The sequence below is a fragment of the Octopus sinensis genome, linkage group LG22, assembly GCF_006345805.1.
Source record: "Octopus sinensis linkage group LG22, ASM634580v1, whole genome shotgun sequence".
Taxonomy (NCBI): domain Eukaryota; kingdom Metazoa; phylum Mollusca; class Cephalopoda; order Octopoda; family Octopodidae; genus Octopus; species Octopus sinensis.
In genome coordinates, this window is record NC_043018.1 from 5,879,888 (window position 1) to 5,907,246 (window position 27,359).

General features: G+C 40.1%; 1 protein-coding gene across 1 annotated transcript; it reads right to left on the bottom strand.

Moving 5' to 3' along the window:
- Nucleotides 1-2,650: 2,650 nt before the first annotated feature.
- On the bottom strand, nucleotides 2,651-27,359 carry LOC115223253 (negative elongation factor A). The gene is made up of 7 exons (XM_029793754.2): nucleotides 27,116-27,359; nucleotides 15,770-15,938; nucleotides 13,082-13,243; nucleotides 9,569-9,658; nucleotides 7,495-7,715; nucleotides 4,868-4,931; nucleotides 2,651-2,877 (listed from the first exon to the last, which is right to left on the bottom strand). Exons 1-7 carry the CDS (start codon nucleotides 27,314-27,316, stop codon nucleotides 2,651-2,653), a joined length of 1,134 nt encoding a protein of 377 aa, XP_029649614.2. The 5' UTR covers nucleotides 27,317-27,359.

The window sequence follows — 27,359 nt, forward strand, 5'->3', positions numbered from 1 at the left end:
TAGGGACATAAATGCACTAACATCGGTTATCAAGCGGTGATGGGAGAACCAACACAGACACACACACATATATACACAACGGGCTTCTTTCAGTTTTCATCTATCAAATCTACTCACAAAGCTTTGGTTGGCCCGAGGTGCCATGCAGTGGGACTGAACACAACCATGTGGTTAGGAAGCAAGCCTCTTAGTACACAGCCATGCCTGCACCAATAACACTTTCAAATATACACACACACATATATATAGTAAATCCCAAAAAGAACAAACACAAAAAAACAACGCAAGGATGTGGCACACGTAAAGTATTGGCAGACACTCACTCAGGTAAGGGAAAAAAAGATGGTTTAACGTTTTGAGCAGATGCTCTCCTTCGGAAACAGAGGGACGATTCACATATGGTTATATATATATAATGCACAATAGATGGATTTTCTAATCCAGTGGTACTTACAAAAAAGCTCCTTTAGTGGACCAGGCAAAAAGCCACATAGTAAATTTATACATAGTGGGTTATTAGCTGTAAAATGATAATAATCTTATGAATATCAAATGGTGAAATAAATATTTTCATTTCATGCCTCCTGCGTTTCTTTATATTCTATGTATGCATACATGTACACGCATTTCTATATATTCTTTTATTTGTTTGTCATTTGACCGCGGCCATGCTAGAGCACCGCCTTTAGTAGAAACAAATCGACCCCAAGATTTATTCTTTTGTAATCCTAGTGTTTATTTTATCTGTCTCTTTTGCCAAACCGCTAAGTTACACCAACACACCAACATCGGTTGTCAAGTGACGGTGGTGGTGGGCACAAACACAGACGTATACACACTGCCTTGAAACACATGATATATTAAGTAAATATCGAGTTGATGAAACATATACGTTATCTATCTACCTCCACTCATGGATTATCTTTAGTAGGCTCAAAATTCTTCTGGTATCACATTGGTAAAAAGCAATGTGTGGGTCCAGTAAAAAGTAAGATATAATCAAAATAAGAAGATAAAAGAGTTTATCATCATCATCATCACCATCATCGTCGTCGTCGTTTAACGTCCGCTTTCCATGCTAGCATGGGTTGGACGGTTTGACTGTGGGCTAGCGAACCAGATGGCTGCACCAGGCTCCTACCTTTGCTGGCAACAAAGGGCCTCTCCCTCAGAATGAAAGGCAGATTGTATGATGCCAGTGTGCGAACAGCTATGCTACTTGGCAATGAAACCTGGGTTGTAACAGCTGAGGACCAACATTCGAAAAGGAACCCAATAATTTTGCCACCGTGAGGTCCAATAATCGAAAGGAACTCAGCCACTTTGCCTCAGTATTATCACCATCTGTATTCTCTCTCATATGGATTATCTAATACATATGTGTATATGGATTATCTAATACCAAACTCTTCATAGTGTCCCAGGTGCTTTTTACATGGCATTGATACCAAGATAGTTGCCAAGTAACCTGCAAGAGAAGCTCCCCCCACCCCAAGCGAGTGGTGGTGGGGAGTAGTGCAGATGGTGGTGGCTTTATGCCAGATGGTGCAAGGCTTAGTGCTTTAGTGTTCAGGTTATTCTATCAAATGTAATGCTTATTGATCCACATTGTTCTGAATTCGTCATACATTATCTCATATCCTTGAGATTTCGACGATGTGATTGTTTAATGGAGAATAACATTGTACGGTAGGTGTGAAAGCTGGGATTTGGTCAGTTTGAACATAAAACAAATAGAAAATTTTGGTCGGATATGGCCAGTTTAAATGCTAAAGGGTCAGAGTATAAGAGCAGGAAGAGGTGTCTTGGCGTCAAAGGAGAAACACGGCTACCCCAGTTGGACAAGAATGAAGATGGTAGTGATCATCATCATCATTGTTCGACCGTGGTCGAGACAATGGAATTTACTATGTTACGCTAGACTTCACGGTCCATCATTGCATTACGGAGGTCCTGTTGCTGGATGCCTGTATCCCTGGAGATTACATCAGGGTAGGAGAGTGTGCACCCTCTGGTATCGTAAGCAGATGGCTTCCAGAGGAGAAGAGTAGAAATTACCTCGTTTTCAGCTCTACAACAATGTCCAGCAACCTGGACTCTCCTACCTTTCACAAGAGATGATACAGGTGGTAATTTCCCATATATTTGTACTTTGGTTGGATGACGCTTCCACGGGAGATTTTGAGCTCTCATAAGGAGGCGAGTGTAGGTTCCATCCAACCGCCTCTCAAGCTTCTTTGATAACGTCCAGGTTTCTGAGCCATATAGTAGAATTAGTTCGACTGTGGCTTTGAAGATTTTTAAGTTTGAAATCTCTACTTAAATTTGATGACCAGATCTTATGCATATCATTACAGGCTGACCAGGCCATACCCTTTCTAGTTAGAAAATCTTTTTCAGATGATGATATATATGACCCAAGATATTTGTAATCAGAAACCATAGGAGCACCCTTAAGTTATACAAAACGGGTGAATATAAGAGAAGTGGTATGGGTGGGTCAGTAAGTTCGTAAAAGTGCAAAACAAGGGTGGCAGATGTATAGGGATGGGGTTAAGCGGAATGCAGCAAGTGGTGAACATGGTGGGGGATGTGGTGAATCATGAATATCATTTGAAAGGGAAGATGAAAGAAATAGATGTGGTTGATTTTATAGAAGTAAAATTTCTTCATAAAAGCAAATAGAATAATTCTTTTTTTTCGCATTGGCAATGCAGCTACCATCAATGATATTTGTTAAAACAAAACTCACCGCTAGAGCAGGTGTGACCAAACCAACAGCGTAATCTGGTGTGTAAGACGTTGTGGTTTCCACAGTAGATGTCGCTGCTGTTGCTGTTTCCTTTTCTTTCTTCTGTTGACCAATAGCCTCTTGATCTGAAAACAGAAAACATTTGCTCAGATAATAAATTCCAATGGCAAAGCAACAGGAAATGTTTCTCTAAATTTTACAGTTAGTTTTATATCTAATGTACATGATAGCAAAACAAAGTTATAAAATATAAATATATAGCTTCCCCAACTTCAAATTCAACTTTTTGTGTGGTAAGTAGCTTGCTTACCAACCACATGGTTCCGGGTTCAGTCCCGCAGCGTGGCACCTTGGGCAAGTGTCTTCTGCTATAGCCTCGGGCCGACCAAAGCCTTGTGAGTGGATTTGGTAGACGGAAACTGAATGAGGCCTGTTGTATATATGTGTGTATATATATATATATATATGTGTGTGTATATATATATATATATATATATATATATATAGTAGAAGACACTTGCCCAAGGTGCCATGCAGTGGGAATGAACCTGGAACCATGTGAATGGTAAGCAAGCTAGTTACCACACAGCCACTACTGCGCCTGGAAATAATTTATTTTGAAAGGTTGAACTTGAAGTTGGTGAAGCTATAAAGAATAGCATGTAAATACTGGGTTGGAAAACCCTTTTGATAGAAAGGGTTTTGAAGGCTACCCTTTGGACTCGAACCCGCATCTGAAGTAAACATGACAGATGGTCTACTATTCAACCAAAACAATCCTTGGAATTTCTCTATTTTAGAAACTTTATTCTTACCAACAAGAATTGGTTGCGAAACAATGCTAAGGAATTATTATCATTAATAATACTTTCCACTAAAGGTACAAAGCCTGGAATTGGTGGTGATGGTGGCTGAGTGGGTGGGAAACTAATAGATTACATTGCCCCCAGTGTTTCACTGGTACTTAATTTATCGACCCTGAAAGGATGAAAAGTGAACTCGACCATGGCGGGATTTGAACTCTGAATGTAGCGACGGGTGAAATATTGCTAAGCATTTTGTCCAGTGTGCTAATGATTCTGCCAGCTCACAACCTTAATAATAAGAAAATCACTGGTACTTAGTTAATCTCAGAAGGATGAAAGACAAAGCAGAGCCCTTGCAGAATTTGAATTGACAGACACAAAGGGTCAAACATTTTAGAGGGAAGCAAGGGCATAGTTGGTTGTAAAAGCACCAGTATATCACTGATATCTGGGTTACAAAGCGAAGTCAAATCCCAATGTAATGAGAAGTCAGAATGCGAAGGGAATTGCATTTGCTTAATAGGATCCTTATTTCAGTACTGAACCGTCATCATTTCATGTCCCTTTTTCCATGCTTATGGGCTGGACAGAGAACTGCAGGGTTGAGTTGAGTTCCAATGTCAGTTTTGGTATAGTCTAAAGCAGAGCCCTTGTAGAATTTGAATTGACAGACACAAAGGGTTAAACATTTTAGAGGGAAGCAAGGGCATAGTTGGTTGTAAAGACACCAGTATATCACTGGTATCTGGGTTACAAAGCAAAGTCAAATCCCAATGTTATGAGAACTCAGAATGCTAAGGGAACTGCATTTGCTCAAGAGGATCCTGAACCGTCATCATTTCATGTCCCTTTTTCCATGCTGGCAGGGGCTGGACAGAGAACTGCAGGGCTGAGTTGAGTTCCAATGTCAGTTTTGAAATGGTCTCTACAGCTGGATGCCATTACTAAACACCAACTACTTCAGTGTGTACTGGGCCTTTTTTTTTTATATTCTTCATAAAATTGATAGGATCAGAGTAACAGAGTGAAGCCTTAAGGTACTAGAAGGCAGACCCAAAAGTGGAAACAGACAATAGATCAGGGGGCAGAGGTACAAGGGGATAGTTTCACAAGAGTGCGAGAAGAGGTAACGGATGGTCGGGTCAGGCGTGGCATCCACAACCATCTGTCTATTCCGTTTCATGGATGAACTATGAACTATGTGAAAATGGGATGGTCGTGGGTGGAACAGAATTGATCATAGATTTGTTGGATGAAGGCTGACTTAGGTTATAAAGCTACAACAATAACCAAATAATGTCCAACTCACCGGCAATCTTCTTCCGTCGTTTCGCTTCTTTTGCCCCAACAGGTTGTTCGGCAATTTCTATAAGCTGAAATTGGACCAAAGTATTAGAACTATACACACACATATATATACATATCTCATCAGCATCATCATTTAACGTCTGTTGTCCGTGTTGGCTGGCATGGGTCGGCACACTGGAAGGCTACACCAGACTCCAGTCTGATATGGTATGGTTTTCTATGGCTGGATGCCCTTCCTGATGCCAACCACTTCAAGTGTGTAATGGGTGCGGGTGTTTATGTGCCACTGGCATGGGTGCCATTTGCATGATGCTGGGGTGTGTTTGTGCCACCAGCACATTTGCTAATTTGTGTGCGTGCATATGTATGTATGTATGTATGCATGCATGCATGCAAAGGTACATGAAGCCCAGTTAAAACCACAGCCGGCTATTACCAGTAAAGGTTTTAGTTGCCAATTTTGTACAAGACATTGTAGATCTTTAGCTGGGCTGAAAAGTCACATTTGATCACAGCACCAATAACAATTAAGCTTCGTGCAATGGCCATACTCGTTAACGAGGGGGCAGCCATAATAATAATAATAATAATGTATGTATGTATATATCATCATCATCATTTAGCATCCATTTGTCCAAGCTGGCATGGGTTTGACCAGAACTGATAAGCTGTGGGGCTGCACCAGACTCCAGTCTGATTTGGCATAGTTTCTACAGCTGGATGCCCTTCCTAACGCCAACCACTCTGAGAGTGTAATGGGTGCTTTTACGTGCCACCAGAACTGGTGCCATTTGTGTGACACCAGTATCTGCCACGACTATGATTTCATTTGGCTTGATGGGTCTTCCTTCTCAAGCACAGCATACTGCCAAGATTCTCAGTCATTTGCCATTGCTGCTGTGAGGCGCAGCACTCGAAAGGTGCCTTTTACATGCCACCAGCACAGGTACTGGTTACACAACACTGGCATTGGCCACATTGGCATATATATATATATCAAACATAAATTGAAAACAGAACACAAAGGATATTGCAGTACACTTATTTTAAGCTTTATAAACAATCTGTCTATATATCTGTTTAATATGCTGACGTAATAACAGATTGTTTATAAAGCTTGAAACACGTGTACCGTGATATCCTTTGTGTTCTGTTTACAATTTATGTTTGACTAGCACTATGACCCGCCAACAATAATGTACGATGCTATAGTAAAGCTTCACTATATATATATATATATATATATGTATCTATATATAAAGTTAATCCAAACATGAAAACACAACAACGCGAGGACGTAGAACAAGTATAGTGTTATTGGCCGCTAAGGAAAGAAGGAGGGTTTAACGTTTCGAGCGGAGCTCTTCGTCAGAAACATAGGAAAAGGAAAGATCCAAAGAAGGGAAGATGGAGGAAAAAAAAAAAAATCGCCAACGGTACACACATGGCCACATTTTGAATGTATCTATCTCTCTCTCTCTCTCTATATATATATATATAAATACTGGCAAAAAAGTTTGCAGGTGATGAACATAAAAATTTTCATTTTACCTGTAGGAAGAACATTAAATAAATGTACAACCCAGATGTGGATAATCTAGGACCTAAATATGGAGTGAAGCGTCATATATTGTAAATATAGGTGCATTGTTGTACCACTATCCTATATTTACATATATAAATACATATATTCATGCAAAAGTGCCCATGCAACATCATGTAAAAGCGCCTGTGTGGTGCCACATACAAGCACTCAGCATACTCTGTGAAATGGTTGGCGTTAGGGCGTCCAGAGACCAAGCCAAATCAGACTGGAGTTTAGTGCAGCCCCTCAGCTTGCCAGCTCTGGTCAAACCATCCAACCCATGCCAGCATGGATGACAAACGTCAAATGATGATGATGATACATGCACATCCCACCTATGACAGGCTTCATTCAGTTTCCGTCTACTAAATCCACTCATGAGGCTTTGATCGGCGACCTGGGATTATAGTAGAGGACACTTGCCCAACATAGGCGCAGGAGTGGCTGTGTGGTAAGTAGCTTGCTTACCAACCACATGGTTCAGGGTTCAGTCCCACTGCGTGGCATCTTGGGCAAGTGTCTTCTGCTATAGCCTCGGGCCGACCAATGCCTTGTGAGTGGATTTGGTAGACGGAAACTGAAAGAAGCCTGTCATATATATGTATATATATATATATATATATATATATATATATATATATATGTGTGTGTGTGTGTGTGTGTGTATGTGTTTGTGCGTCTGTGTTTGTCCCCCTAGCATTGCTTGACAACCGATGCTGGTGTGTTTACGTCCCCGTCACTTAGCGGTTCGGCAAAAGAGACCGATAGAATAAGTACTGGACTTACAAAGAATAAGTCCCGGGGTCGATTTGCTCGACTAAAGGCGGTGCTCCAGCATGGCCGCAGTCAAATGACTGAAACAAGTAAAAGAGTAAAAGAGTATCTAAAAACCAGAAACGTATCAGCACACCTGATGTGGGTCAGGAAACTTACACATGCTACCCATAACGAGCAGGTAGTAGTCCAATGTACTGTTCGGTAGAGCATCCTACTCCTTTGGGCAGTGGGGCAGAACTAGATAACAAGTTGTTCAATGAACTTACCTTGATGCCACCTTCTTTGCCTCGTAGACTTCCCGTCGAGGCAGTGGCACGAGGAGTGAGGCTGCTGCTCCGACTGAGACCAGTGCTAGCAGAGAGGAAGCAGTTGCTTGTTGATGCTGTTGTAGAAGTCGGCGTGGAAGGAGTGCCAGGGGTTCCCGCAACTGTCAGGGGATTGGCTGAGGAAGGACTTCGGTTATTGGTTGGTGTGGTCTTTGCAAATGCTAAAGTACACAGAAAGAAAAAAAAAAGAAAAAAATCATACATAAAAATGAAGACACAGGAAAAGAAAATAATAATAATAATCTCTTCTACAAGGCTGCAATTTGTGGGGAGGGAACTAGCACTTAATTTACTGACTCCAAAAGGACGAAAAGCAAAGTCGACTGCTGTGGAATTTGAACTTAGAACGCAGCAGCGTTTGGTCCAACATACCTACGATTCTGCCAACTTGCTACCTTAATAATCCTTTCTACTGGAAGCACAAGGCCTCGAATTTAGGGGAAGAAATTAAGTCGATTACATCGACCCCAGTGTGTAACTGGTACTTAATTTATTAGTGGCGAGCTGGCAGAATCGTTAGCACGTCAGGCGAAATGCTTAGCGGTAATTCGGCTGCTGTTACATTGTGAGTTCAAATTCCATCGAGGTTGACTTTGCCTTTCGTCCTTTCGGGGTCAGTAAATTAAGTACCAGTTACACACTGGGGTCGGTGTAATTGACTTGATACCTATGTCTGTCCTTGTTTGTCCCCTCTATGTTTAGCCCCTTGTGGGTAATAAAGAAACAGGTACTTAATTTATCAACCCCTGAAAGGATGAAAGGTGAAGCCGACCCCACCGGCATTTGAACTCGGAACCTGAAGACAGATGAAATACCACTAGGTATTTCGCCCGGTGTGCTAACGATTCTGCCAGCTCACTGCCTTAATAATAATAATGATAATAATAATAATAATAATACTGGTGCACTTGGCGCAACATCCAAAATGCTATCTAAAAGACTGAAAGAAATTGGAACTGAAACTCTCACTGTTGACCTGCAGAAAAGTACCATCCAATATGCTGCAAGAATCTTAAGAAAGATATACCAGCTAATTAAAATCAGCATGCACTAGCATAATAATAATGATGATGATAAACAACAACAAAAAAAAAAAAAAAAAAAGCTCCCAGAGAGCGCAGACCTCCGCCAAGGCAACACTAACGTTCTCTCAACGATTACCTGGAGATGATTTTTAAAATGGGAATATCTGAAATAAACTCGATTGCTCTCACAAACGAGGAACCCAACCGCTCTCAAAAATTAAGTAAAAAAAACAGAAAAATTATCCAGAATCCTTGTCTGGTACCTGATCGATCCCACTGGTAGATGTAGAATGTGAAGGTGGCTGTAGAAAATTTAGTAACAGTAATAAATAGTTTATCCTTATGCAATACAAACCAAAGTTAACAAATTCACCATTCAAAATAGTTACAGCCTAAAGGGAGATAATTGAGAAAGACTTGAAAGTTAACGTAAGATTGTAATCATCATCATTTAACATCTGCTTTCCCTGCTAGCATGGGTTGGACGGTTCGACCAGGGTCTGGCGAACCAGACTCCAATCTGATCTGGCAGAGTTTCTACAGCTGGATGCCCTTCCTAACGCCAACCACTCCGAGAGTGTAGTGGGTGCTTTTACGTGCCACTGGCACGAGGGCCAGTTTGGTGGTACTGGCAATGGTGCTTTTTACGTGCCACCTGCACAAGAGCCAGTCCAACGGCATTGGTGACGACCTCGCTTGAATGTTTCATGTGCCACCAGCACAAGTGCTAGTAAGGCGATGCGGTAACGATCACGCTCGAATGGATCTCACTCATATAAAGTAAATATAACAAATAATCCAGAATCCTTGTCTGGTACCAGATCGATCTCAAAGTCTAATCAGTTTATGCCAGTCACAAGGCCAAAGATCCTTGAAAGTTTCATCTGAATCCATCTAGTGGCTCTTGAGATATCTTGTCCATGGACAAACAAACACGACTGAAAAAAACCGTCTTTGCCACGGCAGAGGTAATAAAACTATATACTCACTTGGATCATCGAGTTTTTTGGAAAAATTCCTCACTTTGACAGGAACTGTATTATTCACATTATTTTTACGGTTGTTGGCAACTTCAGTGGCTACAAAAGAAGAAGAACCAGAACTTAAGTTTCTGTATAAATGAGAAGCAGCCCAGGGGGTTGGGGGATTTACAATATCAAATTCACATATATGAACTGGCAAAACACATATCTTGTGTATGTGTGTTCAATATTGTTTAAATTTCCGTATATGTATATATTGGTAAAAACGGTAAGATAACAAAAGAAAGAAAGAGACCTCTATATTATGTAAATAGAGGAATTTATCTGTAAATGTAATATGTGACAATTACTCGGTAGCCAAGATAAAACTCTGAGTTTTGGATGCTAAGGTGCAAATCCACACCACCATCTCTTCAGTTATCCGGCCATCTGAAAAACGCTATGAAAGATAATGGTCTTTCTTCATAGCATTTTTCAGATGGCCAGATAACTGAAGAGATGGTGGTGTGGATTTCCACCTCAGCATCCGAAACTCAGAGTTTTATCTTGGCTACTGAGTAATTGTCACATATTATTTTTACAGATATATATATATACATATATATATATATGTACACACACACACACACACACACATTTCTTAATGTTGAAACATTAATTCCTGAACATTTTTTTTCATTTTCACTCTATTTTTTCCCCTCTAAATCCTTTCTGTTCAAGAGCATAGGTTTGAAATGTCAAAGACTTTTCCATTCTTCCTTAATGTTTAACAAACAGACTTGCTTGTTGTTTCTTCACCTGTATTCGTCTTCTGTTTTCTGTAAATTTGAATTTTATATATATATATAAATATCATCGTCATCGTTTAAATGTCTGTAACTGGCCAAAACTGCAACGATGATCTGGAACTCGACTGACGAGAGAAAGCTCCGAATGACCCATCCATGTTTTTTCCTGTCCTTTTATGTATCGTGTGACTGTCTGAATATTTTGTTGTCGCCTGTTAGGTTCTTGTTCCATTTTTTTTTTTTGTGTGTGTGTCTGTCTGTGTGTGTATATATATATGTGTGTGTGTCAAAAGGAGGAATGAGACAATGAGGAGTAGCAGTTCGAATAGTGAAAATTTGTCATGGCTACTAAGATATCTGTGATACCTGTGACGGTACTCGAGCTGGCAGAAACGTTAGCACGCTGGTCGAAATGCTTAGCGGTATTTCATCTGCCGTTACGTTGTGAGTTCAAATTTTGCCAAGGTCAACTTTGCCTTTCATCCTTTCGGGGTTGATAAATTAAGTACCAGTTATGCATTGGGGTCGATGTAATCGACTTAATACCTATGTCTGTCCTTGTTTGTCCCCTCTATGTTTAGCCCCTTGTGGGTAATAAAGAAATAGGTACTTTTTAGTACTGGAGGCAAAAACACACACACACACACACAGAGGCCAGATCAAATGTGGGGTCATGCACTGTTGCTGCATTCATCATTTGTTGCTATATTCTTGGGTCTTCCCTGTTGACCTGTCAAACAGTCTATCTCTGCTGTTGCTGTACTTAACTCAATAGGTCTCCTCAAGCACAGCAGGTCGCCCTACGATCCAAGGTACTTTGAATGGGCTGGGACTGGTTATGTCAAGCTGGTGTAGGATATGCCATGGACTCACTTTATTTGTCAGGTCTTTGCAGTCACAGCATATGTCCAGAGGTCTTGGTCTTTCGTCATCGCCTCAGTGAGGCCCAACGTTCAAAGGTCAGGCTTGACCACCTCATCCCATGTCTTCCTGGGTCTACCTCTACCTCGGATTCCTTCAACTGTTTGTGAGTGGCACTTCATCACACATCTTTCCTCATCCATCCATAGTATATGACCATACCAGCGCAAACGTCTCTCTTGCACGCCACATCCGATGCTTCTTATGTCCAACAGTTATCTCAGAACACTTCGTGTGTGATTATTTAACAAGACTATCTTTTTCTAATATGTAGGGTAGTACAGAGGAGCCTGGCGTAGTGGTTAGGGTGCTAAACTCAAAGATTGCAAGATTGTGATTCTGCTTCCTGGAACAGGTAGTGAGTGGAGTTTTGAGGAAAATACTTCAATTCCCATTGCTCTACAATCACTTCAACAGCTAATGTAAGGCACATTTCTTCACCTGTACAGGTAATGTCGATTTGATGGAAGGAAAAAGCTAAGATATAACACAAACATTTGATCACTAGAAACAAATCATTCTGTGCATGTTGTTCAACAAAAAACGGCAGAACCCTCACCTGTCCTTTACAAAAGGAGAGTCTACCACAGGGGCTGAGAATCAAGATATTGGAACTGGTACAGAGGAAGATAAACAAGTTCTAAACACATTTGCACTAGACTAAGCACAAAAGGCATTGTTGATACAGTTAAGAAAGAGCACCTGATGACCCCTGTTTTGCAGTTAGATGTCAAGCAGTGATGGGGAAGGGAAGTAATTCATGACTGAAGGCAAGAATCTAGATTCGCTTGTCCCAATAACTTCTATGGTTTGTGTCCTCGTAAGGTAAAGATATTTTTCCTGTAACCAAGCAGAGACACTTGGAAATAAGAGGTATTCACAGTCTCAAACTATCAAAAGGAGTGCCAGAACTAACAATAGAGCCTTACGCCATCATTTTACCTGACAAGGATAGTAGCAAAATCTTCAGGTATTCCACTGTTGGATGAAATATCTGAAGATAATCAGTCAGTCACTAGGACACTACTCTTGAATCCTAAATCTCATCAGGCTGGTTACCCAGTTTCCATGGTATTACCCCTGGATAGGACCCCAGTCTGTTACAGGGTTACTCATTTACAGCTGAATATATATATACACACACACACATATATACATACATATATATAGGCAATTATGCAGATAAACAAATTAGATACATCAAATATATTTGATGTATCTAATTTGTTTATCTGCATAATTGCCTATATATATATATATATATATATATATACACACACACATAAATACACACATATACTCTTTTACTTGTTTCAGTCATTTGACTGCGGCCATGCTGGAGCACCGCCTTTAGTCGAGCAAATCGACCCCGGGACTTATTCTTTGTAAGCCCAGTACTTATTCTATCGGTCTCTTTTGCCGAACCGCTAAGTGACGGGGACATAAACACACCAGCATCGGTTGTCAAGCAATGCTAGGGGGACAAACAGACACAAAACATATACACACACATAAATATATATATACGACAGGCTTCTCTCAGTTTCCATCTACCAAATCCACTCACAAGGCATTGGTCGGCCCAAGGCTATAGCAGAAGACACTTGCCCAAGATGCGAGGCAGTGGGACTGAACCCGGAATCATGTGGTTGGTAAGCAAGCTACTTACCACACAGCCACTCCTGCGCCCAAAGTCTCTCTCTCTATATATATATTTATATATGTATGTATGTATGTATGTATTTATATATATGTATGAGTACACACACACACACACACTTTTAAAATTGGAAAATAAATTTAAACTTACATTTCTGCAGCAACTCTGCCCTTAAGGTAGCAGACTTGGGTTTTCGTTTCAGGGCAAAATGTTTCACAGGTTGAGGTAATTGGCCGGCCACAGAAAGCAGAGCTGTCTTGTTCAGGAACTGACATTCTATCGGCAACATTCGGTTATCGACATTCTTCCGTACTGAATACAAGAAATAACAAACAAAAAAACCATTTTAAGTTCCTCAATTCCTTTTGATTATGATCTGGCTACATAAAGTAAAGCAGTGCCCATTGACCTTTCCACAAGACCCCTTCTCCCTACGTTGAAACACTCAAAATAACACTGGTGACACTAATCAGAGTGATGCAATTGATGTCTCATGTTAGAAGAAATTTATCTGAACGTAGACAGATAAGTGTCCTCATAACTCTTCTACTAAATTTTGTTCAATGCGACTAGTGATTCTGAATTCCTCATGCATTTTTTTATCATTTAAGCCTGAGAAAGGGATACTTCTTCACTAGTCAGTTAAGGTGAGACAGTGTCACGTGACAACTTGCTGGGGCTGCCTGCTGGAGCCTAGCAGCAGGTATTTAAAGGGAAGAAATTGACAAGTCAGTCAGTCACCAGCTGACACTCGCTGACGATACATCGAAGAGGCCAGGGAACAGAAGAAAGAAGACATGCACCCAACACCAGAACTGAAGACACCTCCGAAAGGTGGGGGCCAGCCACGTCAAAACGGTAGAGGAGTAGGGGCCGAAACTGGACGTGGTTCCGTCTGATGATGTCTTGAGCTAACTGGATCCTATAAAGGAGCTGTTGTGGTAGCAGACCACGAAACACGGTTGTAATTCCTTCCTTAATTTTAAAATTAAAAAGTTTATCTTAATTGAGGGTGAATAGGAGCCTTACTGCCCCCCTTAAGGTCGTAGCTATTTTGATGTAACTTTTTTTCTACTGAACCAAATCTCAAACTATTTATGCCAAAATGTAGCTGAGGAAGTGTCCTCTTTAAAACTGTTAACAGTTTGCAATTTAGTTGAGAACTGAATTAGTGGTGAAGCTTGGAAGCTACTGCGATTGACGAAATGGTGGACTTGAGAATATATTCAACCACTATCATGGTTGAATGATATATCTTTTAGTGTGGTAGTATCTCCCTTTGATCACTGTAAACGCCACCTGTTTTCGTTTTGTGTGCTGTAACCCACCCTTTGATATTGTATTCAAGTCTTGGGCCCTTGTGGCCAAAAAAAAAATAATAATAATTTCCTTTGAAATACACTGCAAGCATGGAAAATCATCATCGTTTAACGTATGCTTTCCATGCTGGCATGGGTCGGACAGTTTGACATGGAGCTGGATAGCAGGGAGCTGTCCTGACTGCAAACGTCTCCTGTGGCATGGTTTCTACAGCTGGATGCCCTTCCTGATGCAAACTACTTAAACAGAGTGTGCTGGGTGCTTTATTACGTACCACTGGCATGGTGGATGTTAAAACAAAGATGATGCTATGTACAGAGCAACAGACCTGTGGTTGACACCAAATGGTTGGACTTACAACTTGCAACCATAGATGCCAAATGATCATCAGTATCACATTTCTAATGTCCATTTTTCCATGTCTTCATGGAGTTTATTGAGGCAGACTCTTTCCTACAGTTGGATGCCCTTGCTATCACCAACTCTCACCTCTTTCCAGGCAAGGGAACCTTCTCCCCATGGCTGGACAGGTTTCCACAGAATATTTCGAATGAATGGGTTCTATGATAGTGAAAATCATATTACAACTAATCACATAATGTCAAGACAAGGAGATACATCGACAGAAAAGAAACACACAGAGGCTTGGGTTGGTCCAAGGATATAGAAGATACTAACCCAAGGTCTCTCAATGTGGAACTGAAACTGGAACCATGATGTTGGGAAGCAAATTTCTTACCACAAAGCCATGCTTGTGCCTATATGCAAATATGATAAAGTTTGATCCTTACTCTTTTACTTGTTTCAGTCATTTGACTGTGGCCATGCTGGAGTACCACCTTTAGTCGAACATATCGACCCCAGGACTTATTCTTTGTAAGCCTAGTACTTATTCTATTAGTCGCTTTTGCCGAACCGCTAAGTTACGGGGATGTAAACACACCAGCATCGGTTGTCAAGTGAAGTTGGGGGGGGGGGGCAAACACACATATATATACATATAAACGACGAGCTTCTTTCAGTTTCCGTCTACCAAATCTACTCACAAGGCTTTGGTCAGCTCAAGGCTATAGTAGAAGACACTTGCCCAAGGTGCCACGCAGAGGGACTGAACCCAGAACCATGTGATTGGTAAGCAAGCTATTTACCACACAGCCATTCCTAAGCCAGGACCCCAGGACCCATTCTTTGTAAGCCTAGTACACGAGCTGTTTATTACAACAACCAAACCCTCATTCCATTTGTATGGGTTGATTTTCTTAGTTAGGCCCTGCTTACTGCGTTCTCTTCACTGCAGATCCAGCTGGGTCAACAGCTCATAATGGCCAACCAAATTCCACACAGCTACGGCCAGACGAAGAAGTGTTTCGCAGAGGTAGTGACTGACAGACAGATTCTGCTCAACAAGTCACCTGCGAGGACACAGGAATATACCGACAACAACCAACAGAACACAAACAAACCAACACCGGGGACACTTACATGTACTTAAATGACTATGCGGAGGGACATACTAACCGACTTTCTTCAAGTCTGCAAGAATTTCAGCAAATGCGCTGTTGTTCTCCAGATCAAGTTTGAGGGCACCTGTCTCTGGGAATGTCTGTAGAATTTCTGCAACAGTCGAAACCCAGTGGTCACTGTCACCTGATGCTATTGTTAGTATTTCTTCCATTTCTTTTTGCCACTGTTGAAAAAAAGAAAATAGGGAGTTTAGAGATGAAGATGATGGCAACAGAATGAAACAAGTTCTGGGTCTTCAGAAACATGTCTGCTTGTATGTATGTATGCATGTATGTATGTCTACTTGTGTCTGTCTATGTATGTATGCATGCATGCATGTATGTATGTATAAATGTATGCATGCATCTATGTATGTCTGCTTGTGTCTGTCTCTATGTATGCATGTATGTATGTATGTATGTATGCATGCATATATGTATGTATGTATGTCTGCTTGTGTGTCTATCTGTCTGTATGTATGCATGTATCTATGTATGTCTGCTTGTGTGTCTGTCTGTATGTATGTAAAGTATAATCTGTTTATTATGGAATGAAGGAGCTCGTTATACTGTTATCGAAATTCAAAGGTACAAAAAAGTAAAAATAAAATAAAATAGATAAAAAATAAATTAAAAAAAATTCGAGACATTATATTCACTGAAGAATGTTATTGATTATTGGTAATTAAAACCTTCCATCTCAAAGTGATCAACATAAGTGACTTCTACTGTGTGTGTGTGTGTGTGTATATATATATATATATGGAAACACGTGCATATAAATATGCATACTGTGTGGCACCTTGGACAACACGTGTGTGTGTGTGTGTGCGTGCGTATGTATGTGTGTTTGTCCCTCAACACCCACCACTTAACTGGTGTTGGTTTGTTTATGTCCCTATAAACTAGTGGTTCAGCAAACGAGATCAACAAAAACAAAATACACCAGACATAAAAAAACAAGTACTGGGGATTGGTTTTTTTCAGCTAAACCCTTCAAGACACTGCTCCAGCATGGCCACAGTCCAATGACTGAAACATGTTCTGTTCAGAGTCATCTTCCCATCATTTATATTTTGTGGCACCAGCACTGGTGAGGTTACTAAGTACCCACAACACAAAAGCCCTCAAATTAGGAGGGCATACTGTTGTGTAGTGGCTGTGTGGTAAGTAGCTTGTTTCTCAACCATATGGTTCCAGGTTCAGTCCCACTGCATGGCACCTTGGGCAAGTGTCTTCTTCTATAGCCTTGGGCCAACCAAATCCTTGTGAGTGGATTTGGTAGAGAAAACTGAAAGAAGCCTGTCGTATATGTATCATATATATATATTTGTAACTGTGTTTGTCCCCCCTCCGTTGTTTGACAACTGATGTTGGTCTGTTTACATCCCTGTAACTTAGCAGTTTGGCAGAATAGACCGAGAGAATAAGTCCTGGGGTCAATTGTTTTGACTGAAACAAGTAAAAGATTAAAAGAATATGATGGATTCTCTCATCATTGTCGTCCTCCACCTCATCATCATATCATGTCTATCTTCCACGTATGCATGGGTAGGATGGTTGATCGGAGCTGGACAGGTAGAAGACTACACCAGGCTTCAGTGTCTGTTTTGGCAGGGTTTTTATGGCTGGATGCCCTTCCTAACACCAACCACTCTGCAAAGTGCTTTTTATGTGGTACTAGCACACAGGCAAGGTTAGTTTTGGCATGATTTTTACAGCTGGATGCCCTTCCAAATGCCAACCACTTTACAGTTTGGACAGGAAGCTTTTTACATGACACCAGCACTGGCAGGGTCACCAAGTAACTTGCAAGACAAAGAATTTTGAGAGGAGCAGGGGCATTTGAGGAGGGGAACTTGTGTTGGAGGATGAAATATTAGAGTGTGACAGAGAGACGGAAACAGCTACCTTGCTATACATATACACACACACACACACACATATATATATATATATATATATATATATATATATATATATGAATAAATAAATGGAGTTTAACGCAGGTAAAATCAAATATTTTTACTTTCGACACATGTTTCGAAAATTCCACTGATATTATTCAAAAGAATAAATGGTATAAACAATGCAATCTTCTCTTCAGGAAAGTGAAAAAACGAAACTCGTCAATAAGACATTTTAGCATTAATATTGTTTAAAAAAACGTTATATGATATAACGTCATAAGTAGCTAACAGAAAGAGTAGGGATATTAATAGTGAATGTTAAATATAAAGGAAATTAATGTTTAAATTATATATAATAATAGAGACTACTTATATGCACTAAAGGTGTGTTTTTGCCAATGTTTACATCTGCATATTCGCTCTATAACCATGTTTACTAGAGGATTTTTAGAAAAAATAATGAAAAATAGCTCAGAATTACAGAGAATTCCTTGCCTTTGTCATAAGGTATCGAGATTGAGAGAATCAACCATTCTAAATGAAATTGTTCATTGTGGTCTTTGATTTATACCTGAGTTAAACTCCATTTATTTATTCATATATTATAGAAAAAATTCCACGTAAACACGAAGTTTCTACCTTTATAAACAAGGAGTTACAACCTCTTTACTTGTGAGATTTTTGCTACCCTGGTAACTATTTATTTATTTTTTCTGTGTTAATTGTTAACAAGGTAAAAATACACTCATCTATTTATATACATACACACATTATAAATATATATACACACATATTGCTCTAGTTGACCAGACTATAAAATGTCCTTATACACACACATCATCAGGGCTACATAATTTAGGTGACCAATTTGGCAAAGTGGTTAGCATAGCTACATAGTCCACAGCGGATGCCGTGTTTAAATCCTGCAAGTGATGTTACAACTTTCCCATTTTCATCTAAAATATTATATGTATGTATGTATGTGTATATATACAGGAATGGCTGTGTGGTAAGTAGCTTGCTTACCAACCACATGGTTCGGAGTTCATTCCCACTGCATGGCACTTTGCCTCAGGCCGACGAAAGCCTTGTGAGTGGATTTGGTAGACGGAAACTGAAAGAAGCCTGTCGTATATATGTATATGTATATATGTGTGTGTTTGTGTGTCTGTGTTGGTCCCCACCCCAACATCACTTGACAACCGATGTTGGTGTGTTTACATCCCCGTAACTTAGCGTTTCGGCAAAAGAGACCGATAGAATAAGTACTAGACTTACAAAAAATAAGTCCTGGGGTCGACTAAAGGCAGTGATACATGATACATGTTTTAGAAGTGTTGTGTTGTATGGTAATGAGAAAACGGTGTTGAATGTAAAGAATTGAAAAATCTAAATGGAAATGAGACAAGTAAGCTAGAAGGACCAAGAGAGCAATGTGTGGCGTGAAACTATTGGATAAAAGGAGGGCTGAGGACTTGATGGGGATGCTGGGGTTGGAGGAATAGCTGGTAAGGGCGAGTGGAGTGTGGTGGTAAGGACATTTGTTGAGGATAGATGAGGATCATGTTCTGAGGAGGGTGCTTGAGTTTAAAGTGAATGAACCATGAAAGCAATGTTGACCAAAGAAAACGTGGGAGGAGATTAGGAGGATTGGCTTGAGGAGGGAGGTCACCCAAAACCGGGCAAGATGGCAGGATGATGTGAAAATGGTTGCTGTAAGAGTAAGGTAGATCCAGCAACCCCTGTTAACGGGGACAAAAAAAGCAAAAAAAAAAAAAGCTCCACCGGACGTATAATGCTAGTATGCAACAATGTCAGAGTACGAATGAACTGAAAGGAAAACTAGGAATAAGCGGAATCCAGTCTTGTGTACAAGAGATAAGATTATACTTATATAAGCATGTGATGTGTGTGTGTATATTTATCTTTTATTGTTTACCTGTTTCAGTCATTACACTGTGGCCATGCTAGGGCACTGCCTTGAAGAATTTTTAGTCAAATGTATCAACCCCAGGATTTATTCTATTGTCCTCTTTTGTTGAACCACTAAGTTACGGGGACATGAACACACCAGCACCAGTTGACAAGCAGGGGTGGGGAACAAACACATATACACAAATAAATAAGTATATATATATATATATATAATATATATATATATATATATATATATATATATGCTGGTGACAAAAGGCCTCTCGCTCAGAGTAAAAGGCAGACTGTATGATGCATGTGTACGTACAGCCATGCTACATGGTAGTGAAACATGGGCTGTGACTGCTGAGGATATGCGTAAGCTCGCAAGAAATGAAGCTAGTATGCTCCGATGGATGTGTAATGTCAGTGAGAGAAAAGTTGAACCTAAGAAGCAAGAGAGACGTCTGCGCTGGTATGAGCATGTGACGAGAGTGGGTGAAGATAGTTGTGTGCAAAAGTGCTACACCCTAGCAATTGAGGGAATCTGTGGAAGAGGTAGACCCAGGAAAACCTGGGACGAGGTGGTGAAGCACGACCTTCGAACTTTAGGTCTCACCAAGGAAATGACTAGAGACCGAGACCTATGGAAGTATGCTGTGTGTGAGAAGACCCGGCAAGACCAGTGAGAACAGTCAAAATCAAACCAAATCAACATCAGTGGAAATTGCAGCTGTGGTTAAGCGAACCATCCGATCGTTTGTCCGTTGCCAGCCTTGCCTGGCCCCCGTGCCGTTGGCACGTAAAAGCACCATCCGCTCGTGTCCATTGCCAGCCCCGCCTGGCCCCCGTGCTGGTAGCACGTAAAAGCACCATCCGTTCGTGTCCGTTGCCAGCCTCGCCTGGCCCCGTGCCGTTGGCATGTAAAAGCACCATCCGCTCGTGTCCGTTGCCAGCCTCGCCTGGCCCCCGTGCCGGTAGCACATAAAAGCACCATCCGTTCGTGTCCGTTGCCAGCCTCGCCTGGCTCCCGTGCTGTTGGCATGTAAAAGCACCATCCGCTCGTGTCTGTTGCCAGCCTTGCCTGGCCCCCGTGCCGGTAGCACATAAAAGCACCATCTGTTCATGTCCGTTGCCAGCCTGGCCTGGCCCCCGTGCCGGTGGCACGTAAAAACACCATCTGTTCGTGGCTGTTTGCCAGCTCTGTCTGGCACCTGTGCAGGTGGCACGTAAAAAGCACCCACTACACTCACGGAGTGGTTGGCGTTAGGAAGGGCAACCAGCCGTAGAAACACTGCCAAATCTGACTGGGCCTGATGAAGCCTTCAGGCTTCACAGACCCCAGTTAAACCGTCCAACCCATGCTAGCATGGAAAACGGACGCTAAATGATGATGATGATATATACATACACACACACACACACACACATATATATATACGATGGGCTTCTTTCAGTTTCTGTTGACCCAAACAACTCTCAAGGCTTTGGTCAGCCTGAGGCTATAGTAGAAGACACGTGCCCAAGGTGCCACAGTGGGACTAAACCCGGAATCATGCGGTTGGGAAGTAAGCTTCATACCACACAGCCATAAGTATAAATAAATAAAAATATATATATATATAGACATAAATAAATAAATAATATATATAGTACCCACTACACTCATGGAGTTGTTGGCGTTAGGAAGGGCATCCAGCCGTAGAAACGTTGCCAGATCAGACTGGGCCTGGTGCAGCCTTCTGACTTCCCAGACCCCAGTTGAACCGTCCAACCCATGCCAGCATGGAAAGCAGACGCTAAACGATGATGATATATATATATATACACACACACACATCATCATTTTGCCTCTGCTTTCCATGCCGGCATGGGTCAGACAGTTTGGCTGAAACTGGTAAGCCAGAGAGCCACACCAAGTTCCTGTCTGGTTTGTCATGGTATCCATGGCTGGATGCCTTTCCAAATGCCAACCACTCCTACAGTGTAATGGGCAGCTCTTTAGGTGTCTGTTACATGACAAAGGTATCGGCCACAACTAGGATTTCACTTGGCTTGCCGAGTCTTCTCAAACATGGCATATCGCCAACAGTCTCGGTCACTTGTCATTGCCTCCATGTTCGAAGGGTGCTCTGATTGTGTCACTGGCACAGGTACTAATTGTAGACTCTGTATGCCAATCTCTAAAACAGTACCTTTCTAAATTTGCTCTAATACACACCTGAGACATGGAATACTATGAAGAACGAAGAATAACTGGTTACAGCAGAGAAGGCCATGGAAGGATCTATGTTAGGAATACCATTTCAGGAGTATATCTGAAGTGTGGTGATTTGAGAATGAAGTGGAGCAATAGGTGTGATCGTAGAATGCCAAAAGCTTTTGAACTAATTTTTAAAACTAATATTGAACCTTGGATAGTTTAAGAGGTGGGTAAAACGGAGATCAATATTAACGATATGGAAATACTAGCATATAATGAGCTTATGGTATAAAGTGTTCAGTAAAGTTTAAAAGAGGAGACAGGAAGCAGACATATAAGTTAAGTAAAGGAAGATAGCAATAAAAGCTAGGAGTACAAGCACAGAATACAGAATAAAATGTGAGAAGATAGAGAAGATAGCTCGGGCCAGTAGGTGGGTGCTGTGGCGTGCATGGAAGCCACAGGCGCAAGCCCGGGTGAAGCCGACCGCAGGTGCAGATCTTGGTGGTAGTAGCAAATATTCGAATAAGACCTTCAAAGACTGAAGTGGAGAAAGGTTCCGTGCCAACGGCAGTTGAGCACGGATCAGTCGGTCGTAAGAAGCGGGCGAAAACTTCCACAAAAGGTAAAAGGCGGCGAGCCGGCAGAAACGTTAGTACACTGGGCGAAATGCTTAGTGGTATTTCATCTGCTGTTACATTCTGAGTTCAAATTCTGCCAAGGTTGACTTTACCTTTCATCCTTTTGGGGTCGATAAATTAAGTACCAGTTATGCACTGGTGTCGATGTAATCGACAATCCCTTTGTCTGTCCTTGTTTGTCCCCTTGTGGCCAATAAAGAAATAAGAAAAAGGAACAGTAAAAGAGCTGTAAGGAGGAAAAGATGCATAAGTATGTCAGGAATAGTATTGACAAATATCAGGAAGCAGAGATGATGCCATGTAAAAAGCATCCAGTCCACATTGTGAAGTGGTTGGCATTAGGCATCCAAACTGTAAAAAGCTTGCCAAAATGGACTTTGCCTGTGCTTGTACCATGTAAAAAGCAGTGAGTCTACCCTGCTGGGTGGTTGATGTTAGGAAGGGTATCCAGTTGTAAAAACCTTGCCAAAACGAACCTCACCTGCACTGGTTCCACATAAAAAGCACTCGGTCCACTCTGCTGGGTGGTTGGTGTTAAGAGGGGCATCCAACAGTAAAAACCCTGTCAAAACAGACAGAGAAGTCTGGTGCAAGCCAGCTCCAGTCCAACCCATGCCAGCATGGAAGGAGGATGTTAAACGATAATGATGATGATGATGATAGAATTTTTTAAAGATGCAGTATCCTGACAGCTGGCAACAGATGCAGGTTATGACATTGGTTCCATTAACCCAGTGCGTTGTATCAGCATCACTGAATATCTTTTGTCAATTACCGCAAATTCTCAAGTATAGTCTGCCTTTGAGTATAATACGCAGGGGCTTTTTAGGGACCTGTACCTCTGAAAAACCTAAACCTTGTGTATAATATGCACCCTTTCTCTAACTTGAGGCAAGGAGGTCTATATAACGTCCTTGGTTTGTAAAAATGTATACGGTAATGTCCTTTATTATTATTGTATATATAACATAATGCAAACGTGTAGCTCTTTTGTGCATTTTGTTTGCAGAAAATAAAGAAATAACAGTAATAACGTTTCATAAATGTTGCTAACTGCAAGTTATGGATGATTCTTTTAGGACTTCATTGCTTTCAGGCTTAGCTTCAGGTATTTTCGCACCCGACATCACAAAATGCGTCTGAATAAACATTGCCAGACAGCAAATAGAGACTCAGACATTGCTTAGAAAATAATTTTCATTTTTAACCTCGTGAATAATACGCACTAGGGATTTTGACCTTTAAATTTTAGGGAAAAAATGCGGATTTATGGTAGTGTTGGTTCTGCAGAGCAGGACATGTTACAAGATCCATGGGCAAAAATTTGACCCTTACAATTGAGACCTTTAAGTTGATGGGAAAATGACAGACGGAAAATTGGGGCCCAAATTGAAGAGACAAGCACAATCAATAAAAAAAATGGAAGCACACTGTAACCAGTAATGTATAAACATATTTAATAGTCTGGCCAACAGAGCAATATATAATATATATACATACGTACACAATGTCTCAGGTGAGGGATCTTGTCTTTCAGGTACTTGGTAACCTCACCTGTGCTGGTGTCATGATAAAAGCACCCAGTACACTGTGAAGTGGTTGGCATTAGGAAGGGCATCAAGATGTAGAAACCAAGCCAGAGATAGTAGGGCTTGGTGCAGACCCCTCACTCATCAGTTCGTGTTGAACTGTCCAATCCAAGGCAGCATGGAAAAAGGGATGTAAAACGACAATTATCTCTCTCTTTCTCTCACACACACATCACCACCACCACCATCATGCACATACATGGGTATATCTTAGTTTTGTGAATAGGTACAGTGTGTTGGGGCTTGTTATATAGAGGGTAGCATCTCACAGGGCCCATTAAAACTGTAAAACTCCCTTAAGAAGTGCCAGGCAACCCATGACAACATAGAAAAGCAGATGGATGTAAAGAAAGATGATGATCATTTAACGTCCGTCTTCTATGCTGGCATGGGTTGCACAGTATGGCAGGAGCTGGCCAGGTAGAAGACTACACTAGGGTACTGTGTCTGTTTTTGGCATGGTTTTTACACAGTTGGGTGTCCTTCCTAACAAAAACCACCCCACCTAGTGGATTGGGACTGAGTGACATTGATAAATAATATTCGTGTTTTTTAGTCATAAATCAAAAAAAGAAAGAAAGAGGTATGTGTGTGGGGTTAGAATCGATTGGGTGTGTATTTCAGAATATAGCTGATACCTCACCAATCCTGTTTGATTATCAAAGGGATCTTTTCGGTTTGAATGGCAGTTTTTAAAAATAATTTCTAGGTAACTAAAACATTTTAAACTTCGTATACTGGTAGAATGTGTTTATAAAATATCTTTTTCTCTTGGCTTTATTGAGGAATTTCTATAGTTTGTAAGATATTTGTAGTTTTTTTCTTCAATTTCTGCAATTTCAACCAATCAATGACGTCTATTGAGGTAAAAAAAACATTCTGTGACGTATGAATATGTCCCTCGTCTAAGAGACAGATTGGGTTTATTTACATTTGTGAAGAAAAAAAAAACCCTTCCCCCACCCTTAACCCTAAAAGATATTGAAATGCAATAAGATCGATTCTGGGGTCATAATTATGGGTGACAATTTCATATGACACCGCTAGAAAAAAACTGCCGTTCAAACCGAAAAGATCCTATTAAAGACATCGATATGATAATTCAAAACACAGAAAGACAAAACACTAAAAAATTTGTTAAAAGCACTTGATCTGTCATCCACACATCACAATACGTATTTAACAAAAACTTTGTAACGTGATTTAAAGAGAAGAATTTCCAAAAACTGAGAATGGAAATTAAAACAAAATAGATTGTCCTTTTTCTTTTGTTGTTTTTGCATTCAGGAAATTTTATCTTTTAGAAATTCCTCTTCTGTCTCATACATCATTAACATTTACAATTAGTGTCTTTTAATATTTTGTTTTCAATTGAACTGGTTGCCTAAATATTTTATGCTTTTTAAAACAAAACTGTTTCTCTGTCTTATAACAGTTAGTACGCTTTAGGGTTAATGTTTAATTTTTGGCTGAAATACACCAATGTGCACTCCACCCACGCGACTTTGTTTCCTCATAACTTTCAGAAAAATCGTTATTTTTAAAGAAATTTTCTACAAATACTCCTTCAGATGGAGTAGATTTCGACTATATGGGAATTTGTTGTGGGGAGGAGTGGGAGTCTAGAAAGGTGGGTAATGAAGAATTTTAGATAATTCATACCTTTCGATTTTGTTTCCTCAAAACTCAGAAAAATAGAGATTTTTTAAAGAAATTTTCTAAATTTTCCACAACCCCTTCCAGATGGGGTAGATTACGATTATATCAGAATTTAAGGAGGGGGAACAACACAAAACCAAATTGATGAGCGCGCACACATATAAACTAAACACATCGAAATTGATTTCCAAATTCCAAGTTTCATTTTCTCTCTCTCTCTCTCTATATATATATATATATACATGCAATGTGTATCAGTATGTATGTGCTCCCACCAATTTCTTCCCTTTTTTTAACATTAAATTCCCATATAATTGCAATCTACAATATCTCAAAGGTATGGGTAGAAAATTTCATTTAAAAATATCCATTCTTCAGAACGTTATCAAGAAACAAAATCGGGGAAGGGGCACTATTGTGTAGGTATGTCTTGTACTTTTAATGCTGTTTCTAATTAAGCACTAAACAAGCTACCTAAATGGGTTTTTTTTTTCAAATATCCGTTTATCGTCTATGAATTAACTCTGCTTTTAAAATGATAGTATGTTTCTCCTTCCGGACGTAAAAAAACATAGTAAAACAGTAAAACCATGATTGTGTATACATACATACATAATTATTTTCAGGAAATTAGACCCCGATTCACAATATATAATCAAAATATGTTATTAAATATACATATTAAACAATATATAATTGCACATCGATGTCGATCTATCTCTTTTTCTCTCTCTAAATATAACGTGATTTAAGAATACACGTATATATATCTAACGTGATTAAGGAGTACACGTGTATGTATGTATATGAGTTCACACACTACACACACATATATATATAGTTGGATTTGTGTGCGTGAATGTACAGGAGTGTGTATGAATATATAGGTGGAGGTGCGTGTGTGCATGTGCACGAATCATGTTTGTGTGTGTGTGTGTGTGTAGATAATGAACTTATTGTATAGACCTCAGGTGCACTGTGTATATATATATACACACACATATTTGTGGAGAGGGATAGATGTATAGATGTTTGTGCTTGCATATCAAGGGAGTATATATCAGTGTGGTACATATATATGTGGTCATATCTATATAATTTACACATACATATATATATATATATCTATATAATTTACATATACACATACATACATACATATATATCTATATAATTTACATATACCCTTACATACATACATATATATATAATTTACATACATATCTATCTATCTATATATTTACATATACACATACATACATATATCTATCTATCTATATATTTACATATACACATACATATATATATATATATATATAATATATATATATATATAATTTACATACATACATATATATATACACACATACATATATGTATATATATATATACAGGCACACATACACATAATGTCATCTGAAATTGTTATTATGTTTGTATACAAACCTCTTCTACATTTCTCCGAGGCAAATGAAGAAACGACAACATCACTTTGACTTTTACGTGAGGCTGTAACGTGTAGAAACATCCCTGGATGCTCAGTAATTTGTCCCGGGACAGTTGGGAGCAGATAGTCTTGCCTGACCATAAATCGTCCGTCGAACCCAATTTGTTGTGAAGCCACAATGCAGTGTCTCCAGAAGCCATAGTGAAAAAAGCGCGGGAGCAAATACAAACAGTACTTCCGATT

Coding starts and splice junctions, on each gene's coding strand:
- LOC115223253 (XM_029793754.2), bottom strand. CDS start 27,316: ATGGCTTCTGGAGACACTGCATTGTGGCTTCACAACAAATTGGGTTCG. Junction 9,659..13,081: donor GGCAGAGTTGCTGCAGAAAT/GTAAGTTTAAAT, acceptor CTTCTTTTGTAG/CCACTGAAGTTGCCAACAAC. Junction 4,932..7,494: donor GCAAAGAAGGTGGCATCAAG/GTAAGTTCATTG, acceptor GTCCAATTTCAG/CTTATAGAAATTGCCGAACA.